The 12,096-nt window shown below is 46.3% G+C and overlaps 1 protein-coding gene across 2 annotated transcripts; it reads right to left on the bottom strand.

The window, feature by feature from the left end:
- Positions 1-206: 206 nt before the first annotated feature.
- Positions 207-10,957, bottom strand: LOC105945582 (SLAM family member 5-like). Of its 2 annotated transcripts, XM_031892392.1 has the most exons (4): positions 10,766-10,957; positions 4,629-4,804; positions 1,634-1,903; positions 207-476 (listed from the first exon to the last, which is right to left on the bottom strand). In XM_031892392.1, exons 1-4 carry the CDS (start codon positions 10,942-10,944, stop codon positions 346-348), a joined length of 756 nt encoding a protein of 251 aa, XP_031748252.1. In that variant the 5' UTR covers positions 10,945-10,957; the 3' UTR covers positions 207-345. The 2 variants fall into 2 exon arrangements, with proteins under 2 accessions (XP_031748252.1, XP_017952454.2); XM_018096965.2 differs by lacking the exon at positions 10,766-10,957 and having other exon boundaries at positions 4,629-5,326.
- Between the last annotated feature and the right edge of the window lie 1,139 nt (positions 10,958-12,096).

Genomic DNA, 12,096 nt, shown 5'->3' with positions numbered 1-12,096 from the left:
GGAACTCTGAGTATCACTCATGTATTATAAGGGATAATATACCCCCTACTGTAAATGATAAGGATATTAGCAGTCACTGAGGGGTTCTGTGCCCATATAAAGGCACAAGGCTGCAGGCTGAGTTATACAGGGAACTCTGAGTATCACTCATGTATTATAAGGGGTAATGTACCCCCTACTGTAAATGATAAGGATATTAGCAGTCACTGAGGGGTTCTGTGCCCATATAAAGGCACACATCCAGATTTCAAAAATACATACAAATTCTGGCAGACACATGAGATCAGAAACCCCGCCCATGAGGAGTTACAAAATAAGCAGCTTATTTAGCCCCGCCCATGAGGATCACATTTCTATTTTCATGCCATGAAAGTGTTGGAGGATCAGATATGAAGTAATAATCAGTATCACTGAGGCCAAACCCAAACGGATCATGTTCTGCCGGGTATAATTTCCAATTTCTCTTCTAGTGAATTCTGAAAAAGAGGACATTGTTATATTTTAATTTTAGTATAATTTTATCTCTAACAAAGTCATGCAACTACAGATGGAGCTAATGATGTTATGGCATCACATAGTGCCCCCCCCGGTGAAGCATTTCACAGCATTAATTTCAGTGGGAATCTTCATAGTTCTTATATACAGTTGAAGGTAAGGAAGTCCAGGAACGCTTCTAAAATTCCCACTTACATGGAAACCATTCTCCTGACCAGGGGATGGCGCCACTGAGCCATGTACAGAACCCCTGCCCTATGGCAGGCAGTAAGGATAAGGCTTACACCTACCTGGGCTGCACTCTGTACCTTTTAATCTGGTGGAAGTGCAGCATTTCCCCACCAAAGCCCAGACTCAAGGATTCTCTTGTTCCCCTTAGTGTTACTGCACTTGCACTGGGGCAGTAGTAATGTACCCCTACAGGCGAGTAGGAAAAAGGTGAAGTAACTGGCCTAGTAACCCTTAGCAACCATTATAAAAGTGACACTACAGTAAGTGCTGCTGGTTACTATGGATCACAACAATAATTGTTCTTCTTAAAGGAGACATATTGGATAAATGGGAAAAACCCTAATCCTGTTGGCAATTATGAATAATATCCGGTGCTGGTTTCCCTTTGGGCTAAAAATTAATCCTCTCTGTAACAATGGCCCCTTTATTGGAGCTCCCTATAGATCCTATCACTTCTCTGTCCAGTGTGAAATGAAGAGTGGGCGTGTCCTAACGGTCCCTGCCAGAAGCACAGTAGGAGGGGGAGAGCCAATCACAGTGCTGCAGTCACACAAGCACAGACAGGCTTCAGTTCCCTATCAGGTCAGCCTAGCTGCTGATTGGTTCCTATCCTACAGTGCAGGGTACGGAGGGCCGCCGGCTCCCCAGCTCATCCAGAGAATTCAGCCAGCAGGAAGTGGCACAGATGGGCGGGGCTAGTGGGGTTTGGGGGAATTTCTCAATAAATCAGTCAGAAACACAACTTTTTAAGCACAATCCTTCTATATCTAGAGGAGTATAATTCACTGGTACATTCATAATTTTTATAGGATATGTCTCCTTTAATAAATTACCCCCAACATTCCCCCCTCTCCCCCCTTCCCAGTGTTACCCTATAAACTCTAGGAGCCCCCTATATAAAACCCACCTCTATTGCAGGGAATATGTGCAGTTCTGGAAGCCTCGCTGATTGGGTTCCGGGCGGTACAGCTGTATGTAACATGTGACTGAGCATTATAGATACGGAGCGTGTGATTGGTCACTTCTGTGCCGGGGCTGTTTGTGTTATTCCAGGTGAGAGTCACATCTGAGCCAATCACAGCGCAGGACAAGGTTCCCGTAATAGTACAGGGCCCATTGTGGGTCTCACTAAGGGTGACATTTAGATGGATCAGGATATCTTCTGATGTGAGAGTCTCTGCATGCAAAGAGAATGTGGGATGGTTATTATGGCTTTACCTATTATCATACCTCCCAAATTGTCATTAAGAGAAAGAGGGACAAAAATATGTGACACAGGTAGTGCGGCAAGGCCTTGAGGTAGCAGGGGAGATTGAAGAGTTAAGGGGGCGGGGCTTTATTCCCCGGAGCAGAGCAGGCACAGCAATCAATTACATGGCAATGCTGAGAAGCGGGACATCTAACAGTGAATCCGGGACAGCGGGAAGTGCTATAAATTTCGGGTCTGTCCCGCTGACTCTAAACAGCCCCAGAATAACACCCCTTAGTCCCTGCATTCTGTCTGATCTCCAGCCCCTTTCCTCTACTTCCTGGTACAGCGTGAAGCCCCGCCCCCTCTTCCTGTTCAGATCTCCTCATCTCAGGCACATGTATGGGCACAGAAACAAAGCTACTGCTCCTGCTCCTCCTTCTCTGTCAGCCACGCACAGAAGGCTCTCCTCCTCCACTACAGAGAGCTGAACTGAAAGAAGGGGCGGGGCTTCACGCTGTACCAGGAAGTAGAGGAAAGGGGCAGGAGATTTCAACTTATAAATCAGAACCCAGATCAGACTGAATGCAGGGACTAAGGGAAGTTATTCTGGGGCTGTTTAGAGTCATTTAAAGATAGAAAAAAAGGTTTACTTTTTCTTTAAGGGGACATTAACTCAGATTTCCATATTTGTATATATATATATATATACATACCTCCCAACATTTGCAATTTTTTTTGACCACGCCCCCTTTTGTGGTCAAAATTACGACACCCCATTTTAAAAAAAATACCCCTTTTATATAGATGAAATGGCGGGAGCAGACGAAAATGTGCTATAACCTCATACTGTACTACCTAAGGAAAACAATATAGCAACTCCTACATATAAATACAAATATAGAGAGAAGGCAGTCAGTTATAAGTGAGTTATAACTAAGTACCAGTTTTCCCCCCATACACAGTCGCCCGCCCCATACACAGTAGCCCCCCATACACAGCAGCCCCCCCATACACAGCAGCCCGCCCATACACAGTAGCCCGCCCATACACAGTAGCCCCACCATACACAGCAGCCCCCCATACACAGCAGCCCGCCCATACACAGTAGCCCGCCCATACACAGTAGCCCCATATACACAGTAGCCCCCTATACACAGCAGCCCCCCCCATACACAGTATCCCGCCCATACACAGTAGCCCCATATACACAGCAGCCCCCCATACACAGTAGCCCACCCATACACAGTAGCCCCATATACACAGTAGCCCCCTATACACAGCAGCCCCCCCATACACAGTAGCCCGCCCATACACAGTAGCCCCATATACACAGTAGCCCCCCATACACAGCAGCCCGCCCATACACAGTAGCCCGCCCATACACAGTAGCCCCATATACATAGTAGCCCCCTATACACAGCAGCCCCCCCATACACAGTAGCCCCATATACACAGCAGCCCCCCCATACACAGCAGCCCCCCCATACACAGCAGCCCCCCCATACACAGTAGCCCGCCCATACACAGTAGCCCCCCCATACACAGTAGCCCCCCCATACACAGTAGCCCCCCATACACAGTAGCCCACCCCATACACAGCAGCCCGCCCCATACACAGTAGCCCCCCATACACAGTGCCCCTATACACAGTAGCCCCCCAATACACAGTGCCCCCCAATACACAGTGTCCCCCTATCACAGTAGCCTCCTATCACAGTAGCCCCCTATACACAGTGTCCCCCTATCACAGTAGCCCCCAATCACAGTAGCCCCCTATACACAGTGTCCCCCAATCACAGTAGCCCCCTATACACAGTGTCCCCCAATCACAGTAGCCCCCTATACACAGTGTCCCCCTATCACAGTAGCCCCCAATCACAGTAGCCCCCTATACACAGTGTCCCCCAATCACAGTAGCCCCCTATACACAGTGTCCCCCTATCACAGTAGCCCCCAATCACAGTAGCCCCCTATACACAGTGTCCCCCAATCACAGTAGCCCCCTATACACAGTGTCCCCCTATCACAGTAGCCCCCTATTCACAGTGTCCCCCTATTCACAGTGTCCCCCTATTCACAGTGTCCCCCTATCACAGTAGCCCCCTATTCACAGTAGCCCCCTATTCACAGTGTCCCCCTATCACAGTACCTCCCATAGGAGCTCCGCCTTCTTCTGCGGCTTCGTTATGCCTCTCCTTGTGCAGCGTGACAGGCCCTTTTATAAGGTTGCGCCCCGTGCGTAATGACGTCACACCCACAGGCGCAACCTTATAAAAGGGACTGTCGCGCTGCACAAGGAGAGGCATAACGAAGCCGCAAACGAAGCGTGAACATCCGGCACAGCAAGCGCATCCCGCTGTGCCGGATAGTTCCATGAATGTCCCACAATGCGGGACATTCATGGAACTATCCGGGACAGCGGGACGCGCCATAAAAAGCGGGACTGTCCCGCTAAAAGCGGGACAGTTGGGGGGTATGTATATATATATATATATATATATATATATATATATATATATAAATATTACTTTATTACATTATTATTACATATATATTACATTATATAAATATATAGCTCATCCAGTTGGAGTTGACCTTTAAAATGGGTCACGCTCCAAACCCAGAGAAACCAACAACAGATGACACCGGTCCTTACAGGGGAGATATTTACCCTGTAATAGTGACCTGACTGCCCCTCACCCACACTTACTATAGAGCTGGAGATGGTACAGTTGGTCACACCGCTGATTTGATTGCGAGCGAATGTTTGCTGTGTAGATTCCCTGGTCCTGATTGGTTAGATCTGTGAGGGTTAAGGATCCATTTGTCTCACTGCGCAATCTCCCATCAAACTTATTATCACGGATATCAATGGGCTCATTGGGTTTTGTTGTAGCAAAATGATTCAGTCTCCCATCGTCACTTATAACCCAAGAGACGTCTTTTACCTGCCCCTGTACCCTCACTGGTAGCGTGGCTCCTCCCCCTTCTGCGCCGGGCACATTTATCCTGGGGCCACAGTGCATGCTATATGAAATATCTAATAAGACAAGGAAAATAGACATTTTAACAGAAAAAGTACAAGTCCCACACCCCATCCATTTCAGTGTATAACTAACATATCTCAGGCCGCTATAGATTTTGCATTTGAGGACCTTCTAGTTTGTGCCTTTATTATAGTGATTTTCAACACATTTAGTTCACCTGTGATATTGTGCTGGGGGAACGGAACATTTTCTTTGCAGGAAGCGCTAAATAGGGGGCAGTTACGCCACTAACTACCACTTACTAAATCCTCATTCACGGGGGCTGGTGTCGGGCCTAATCAGTAAGTAAGGCCACTTCTGTCTTTGGGCCCTTAGCGCCTCTATCTGCTATTCAGTTGGGGAACCCTGAGCCCAGTCTGTAGCCCCCCCCTCCTTTATTAAACAGCAAAGAGCACATCCATAATATCCAAGCTGCAATACCTCTTGGGCTGCCACTTGAACCAGAGACTGTTTTTTAAGGGGCTGCCAGGTTCAATCCCTCCTGTCCAGAGACAGTTCTGTCCAACCAGCTTTAAGATTGTAAGCTCTTTTGGCCAGAACCCTCTTCACTTCTTGTATCGGTGATTAGTTGCTTTGTATGTAATTTTGTATGTTTGGTGTATGAACCCACTTATTGTACAGCGCTGCGGGATATAATGGTGCTTAATAAATACGTTAATAATAATAATAATAATGGGTGCATAATGTCACTGCCCTGCCCAAGCCTCACAGCCTCACCCCATTGCCCGGCTTTTGCCCTCACAAGCACATGTTGTACTGAGGAAACTGTAATGCTGTTCCGATTACCCCCTTTTACACACAGGCCTCTGCCCCAACCATTTCCCTGCCCATTTCTCCTCCTCATCCACCAATTCCCTTGCCCAGCCCGCCCATTTACCTGCCCATTTCTCCTCCTCATCCACCAATTCCCTTGCCCAGTCTGGGCATCATTATCATTGCTGCCCCAACCCAAAGGCCAGTATTCACAGCAAACAAAAGGTGGTAACCCTAAAGAAAAGGCAAAATTATATTTTCATCACTTGAATGAATGCCCTCCTTTCTTCCACTAGGGGACTGTCTCCATTACAGCTGTACTAGTGTTGCCACAGACCCTCATTGTAGCAATCTAGCCCTGTGCCTGGGCTCTTACTAATAAGCAGCAGAGGGCTGGCACTATTGCAGTGAGTGCTGGATCCAAAGGCCTTGCTGCAGGTCTCCCCATTTCTAAACAGAGCACAGAAGCCTCATCAGTAGTAGCCCATAAACTTACCTGTCAGTAGGAAAGTGAGCAGCAGGCATCTGATGGGAGACATTTCTCTTTCTCTCTCTTCTCTCAACTGCCTTCCCCTCTCTCCCTCTTGTACCCAAACCCACACACATTCACAGGGGAAGTGGTCATTTGTTTTAAAGAAGCACTAACTCTGTGTTAAAAATACAACAAATATTATGAGACATAATGGTATGGTTGGTTCTTTTTTGGACTGATAAAGAGATGTGTATCACAGGGAAACTTGTGGTGGCTAAAGTCACTCCTAAATGAGAGGGAAAATGGCCGCCGGGTGAAAACTGCTCTACATGTGTTTAGCAGAGGCAATTCTCAGTATTGTCTATGGCAGGATTTTCTGGAATTTAGTAGCCTTGAAAAAGTAGCTGCTACTAAGTAGCTCAGTGTGTCTTCACCCTAAAGGAAGTTGACCCCTACCCTTTCCCTTACCAGTAAATACGAGAGCTATGGGATTATGGCTGACAGATCCCTAGACTAGTGACAGTCCTACCCTGGCACCATGGCTGCCGCACACAGTAAAAGGGGCATTAGGTCTGACACCTGCATTGTACCTCTAGCCTGATATTCATGGTGACCCACTGGTTAGCACTGATGCCTCACACCAATGGGATCCTCATTTTTGTATCCTTGAGGGTTCAGGAAAGCAGGATTTCTTTCAGTTGTTATTAATCTGGCCGTGGGTGCTCAGAGTTTACAGTTAGCCTCCCTATATCATCTCCAGCTCTGAACTGAATATCCATTGGGATGCAGTGAGCTTGTGACTGGGTGCTGGGTAATACTCACTGCCTTGGTGAAACAGCCCTCAGCACTAGGCAAAGCTCATAGCGGGGAATAACTCCAGAAATCTCCTATCCCTGAGCCTGACTGCTTCACTCCCTATACTGGCAGCACTGACACCACAGGGTACTAACCCTTCATGGTCTCCTTGTTGGAGCCTCTAGCTGCTCTGCTAACTACCCTGATCCTGCCTCTCACTCCTACAGTGAGCAATTACAGATCTTTCCTGGCACTTACTTCCCCTACTGGAACCTACCTCCATTTCAGGCCTTTCAGCACCACCTCCTCCAGCGAGTGGGGACCAAAGAGACAGAACATGTAGTGGCTTCTCTTTATTCATTGGAGAGAAATTACTTCCTCGGGGGCAGACTACACACTTAAGTACTTTAAATAACAAAAACAGTCTAAATACACAAGCACAACAGTTTATTAAATAACAGCATTCCAACACAATGTTATATGCTGTAATTATATCCCTCTTGTTTTGCTTTTGGAGTTAGGGTACAAACCTTCATGCAATGCCTTGGCACCATCTAACTCCAGCCCTGAGTGTCACTCACTCAGAACTCTACAGAAGTGACATATTTATGGTCTCTGACTCCCATTCCCATTCCATATAAAGGCACAAGGTTGCAGGTTGAGTTATACAGGGAACTCTGAGTATCACTCATGTATTATAAGGGATAATGTACCCCCTACTGTAAATGATAAGGATATTAGCAGTCACTGAGGGGTTCTGTGCCCATATAAAGGCACAAGGCTGCAGGCTGAGTTATACAGGGAACTCTGAGTATCACTCATGTATTATAAGGGATAATGTACCCCCTACTGTAAATGATAAGGATATTAGCAGTCACTGAGGGGTTCTGTGCCCATATAAAGGCACAAGGCTGCAGGCTGAGTTATACAGGGAACTCGGGGTATCACTCATGTATTATAAGGGATAATGTACCCCCCCACTGTAAATGATAAGGATATTAGCAGTCACTGAGGGGTTCTGTGCCCATATAAAGGCACAAGGCTGCAGGCTGAGTTATACAGGGAACTCTGAGTATCACTCATGTATTATAAGGGGTAATGTACCCCCTACTGTAAATGATAAGGATATTAGCAGTCACTGAGGGGTTCTGTGCCCATATAAAGGCACAAGGCTGCAGGCTGAGTTATACAGGGAACTCTGAGTATCACTCATGTATTATAAGGGATAATGTACCCCCTACTGTAAATGATAAGGATATTAGCAGTCACTGAGGGGTTCTGTGCCCATATAAAGGCACAAGGCTGCAGGCTGAGTTATACAGGGAACTCTGAGTATCACTCATGTATTATAAGGGATAATGTACCCCCTACTGTAAATGATAAGGATATTAGCAGTCACTGAGGGGTTCTGTGCCCATATAAAGGCACAAGGTTGCAGGTTGAGTTATACAGGGAACTCTGAGTATCACTCATGTATTATAAGGGATAATGTACCCCCTACTGTAAATGATAAGGATATTAGCAGTCACTGAGGGGTTCTGTGCCCATATAAAGGCACAAGGCTGCAGGCTGAGTTATACAGGGAACTCTGAGTATCACTCATGTATTATAAGGGATAATGTACCCCCTACTGTAAATGATAAGGATATTAGCAGTCACTGAGGGGTTCTGTGCCCATATAAAGGCACAAGGCTGCAGATCTGCTATATATTCTACTGGGATAAATGTAATTGTGTGTCTGCACAGTATTGGGCAGTAATATAGTCCCACTCTCACAGAGGCCCAGTTGGCAAGCAGTTAGCTTAGCCATTTCCCATACACCTCTGTCAGTCAGTGTGTGTGACATATATCAATAAAACCCATCACAACAGTTAATGTAGGGATTGATCTTTGTAATAAAAAAAATAGCAAAACCAATGAAAACATAAACACAGTTTGACATCAGAAATAGAAAAATGTAGAATAAGGCACAGGGGAAACTGTACAACAGGAGTAAATGGAAAAACATTTTCTGCCTTAGAAAGCTAAATAACTGCCCCGGCCTCAGGGGAACAGAGAGGTGGGGGGCAATGGGCAGAGGGAATGGGACAAACCACTTATCAGAGAGAAAGGGGGGGCCCAATCGACTCTCGACACTCTATATTCTGTAGACATTCTCCAAATACCCTTACAGGAATAGAGAGCAAAATACATACAATAAAACTCCTTTATATATAGCACTGGGGGGCACAATCTACCCACAGTATAGGTTTAGTATCTGGTAGACACAAAGGATATTGTTGAAAAGCAGAGACCCCAGTGACGGATCTCACAATTGTCTGGCCAAGTTTAAAGGGACCTATCAAGGGTCGTCTCCCAGAAGGGCTGGTATTCACTTACTGTAAATATATTTAGGGAGCATTTATATTTAGGGAGAAAGTTTCAGATGGGGGACTTTCCCTTTTTCACAATCAGGAAGAAATTAGACAGGGATGACTTGAGCAGAATGTTAAACATGACGGACACGTCTCTTGGTTCCGCCTCACTATATAAGCAGAATGTCTCTCTGTGACCATTGGGTAATGCAATGATTATTTCAAACAAATGTGCCAACATACTCCAGAATGGTAAATCTATGAGACATCCAGATTTCAAAAATACATACAGTACAAATTCTGGCAGACACATGAGATCAGAAACCCCGCCCATGAGGAGTTACAAAATAAGCAGCTTATTTAGCCCCACCCATGAGGATCACATTTCTATTTTCATGCCATGAAAGTGTTGGAGGATCAGATATGAAGTAATAATCAGTATCACTGAGGCCAAACCCAAACGGATCATGTTCTACCAGGTATAATTTCCAATGATTGTTTCTCTAGGGAAATAGTAATATTTTAGTATAATTTTATCTCTAACAAAATCATGCAACTACAGATGGAGCTAATGATGCTTTGGCATCACATAGTGTTCTATGTTCTGTAACTGTTCTTCTTAATAAATTACCCCCAACATTCCCCCCTCCCCCCTTCCCAGTGTTACCCTATAAACTCTAGGAGCCCCCTATATAAAACCCACCTCTATTGCAGGAAATGCGTCCAGTTCTGGAAGCCTCGCTGATTGGGTTCCGGGCGGTACAGCTGTATGTAACATGTGACTGAGCATTATAGACACGGAGCGTGTGATTGGTCACTTCTGTGCCGGGGCTGTTTGTGTTATTCCAGGTGAGAGTCACATCTGAGCCAATCACAGCGCAGGACAAGGTTCCCGTAATAGTACAGGGCCCATTGTGGGTCTCACTAAGGGTGACATTTAGATGGATCAGGATATCTTCTGATGTGAGAGTCTCTGCATGCAAAGAGAATGTGGGATGGTTATTATGGCTTTACCTATTATACACAATTTAAAGAAGGTGTAAAGCTTTTTTTCTATTTTTAAAATGACTCTAAACAGCCCCAGAATAACATCCCTCACTCCCTGCATTCAGTCTGATCTGGTTTCTGACTTATAAATTGAAATCTGCAGCTCCTTTCCCCTACTTCCTGGTATAGTGGGAAGCCCCGCCCCCTCTTCCTGTTCAGCTCTCCCTCATCTCAGGCAGTTATGTATGGGCACAGAAACAAAGCTACTGCTCCTGTCAGCCATGCACAGAAGGTTCTCCTCCTCCACTACAGAGAGCTGAACTGAAAGAAGGGGCGGGGCTTCACACTGTACCAGGAAGTAGAGGAAAGGAGCTGGAGATTTCAATGTATAAGTCAGAAACCAGATCAGACTGAATGCAGGGACTGCATTGGGTTGGATTTTGTTGTAGCAAAATGATTCAGTCTCCCACCATCACTTATAACCCAAGAGATGTCTTTTACCTGCCCCTGTACCCTCACTGGTAGCGTGGCTCCTCCCCCTTCTGCGCCAGTCACATTTATCCTGGGGCCACAGTGCATGCTATATGAAATATCTAATAAGACAAGGAAAATAGACATTTTAACAGAAAAAGTACAAGTCCCACACCCCATCCATCTCAGTGTATAACTAACATATCTCAGGCCGCTATAGATTTTGCATTTGAGGACCTTCTAGTTTGTGCCTTTATTATAGTGATTTTCAACACATTTAGTTCACCTGTGATATTGTGCTGGGGGCACGGAACATTTTCTTTTGCAGGAAGCGCTAAATAGGGGGCAGTTACGCCACTAACTGCCACTTACTAAATCCTCATTCACGGGGGCTGGTGCCGGGCCTAATCAGTAAGTAAGGCCACTTCTGTCTTTGGGCCCTTAGCGCCTCTATCTGCTATTCAGTTGGGGAGCCCTGAGCCCAGTCTGTAGCCCCCCCCCTCCTTTATTAAACAGCAAAGAGCACATCCATAATATCCAAGCTGCAATACCCCTTAGGCTGCCACCAGAACCAGAGACTGTTTTTTAAGGGGCTGCCAGGTTCAATCCCTCCTGTCCAACCAGCTTTTAGATTGTAACCTCTTTTGGCCAGAACCTTCTTCACTTCTTGTATCGGTGATTAGTTGCTTTGTATGTAATTTTGTATGTTTGGTGTATGAACCCACTTATTGTACAGCGCTGTGGGATATAATGGCGCTTTATAAATACATGTTAATAATAACAATAATAATAATAATGGGTGCATAATGTCACTGCCCTGCCCAAGCCTCACAGCCTCACCCCATTGCCTGACATTTGCCCTCACAAGCACATTTTGTACTGAGGAGATTGTAATGCTGTTCCGATTACCCCCTTTTACATACAGGCCTCTGCCCCAACCATTTCCCTGCCCCACCTGCCCATTTACCTGCCCATTTCCCCTCCTCATCCACCAATTCCCTTGCCCAGCCCGCCCATTTACCTGCCCAGCCCGCCCATTTACTTGCCCATTTCTCCTCCTAATCCACCAATTCCCTTGCCCAGCCCGCCATTTACCTGCCCATTTCTCCTCCTAATCCACCAATTCCCTTGCCCAGCCCGCCCATTTACCTGCCCATTTCTCCTCCTCATCCACCAATTCCCTTGCCCAGCCCGCCCATTTACCTGCCCATTTCCCCTCCTCATCCACCAATTCCCTTGCCCAGCCCGCCCATTTACCTGCCCATTTCCCCTCCTCATCCACCAATTCCCTTGCCCAGC

This window comes from Xenopus tropicalis, chromosome 8 (assembly GCF_000004195.4).
Source record: "Xenopus tropicalis strain Nigerian chromosome 8, UCB_Xtro_10.0, whole genome shotgun sequence".
Lineage (NCBI taxonomy): Eukaryota > Metazoa > Chordata > Amphibia > Anura > Pipidae > Xenopus > Xenopus tropicalis.
Note: the sequence above shows the minus strand (reverse complement) of the source record. Positions and strands in the feature narration are given on the sequence as shown.

Bases quoted from the DNA above. Each gene is read 5' to 3' on its own strand.
- LOC105945582 (XM_018096965.2), bottom strand. From the start codon at position 5,016: ATGGGGTGTGGGACTTGTACTTTTTCTGTTAAAATGTCTATTTTCCTT. The intron at 1,904-4,628 runs GTAAGTGTGGGT...CTTTGCATGCAG, and splicing joins GTACCATCTCCAGCTCTATA to AGACTCTCACATCAGAAGAT. The intron at 477-1,633 runs GTGGGTTTTATA...CCTCTTTTTCAG, and splicing joins ACATATTCCCTGCAATAGAG to AATTCACTAGAAGAGAAATT.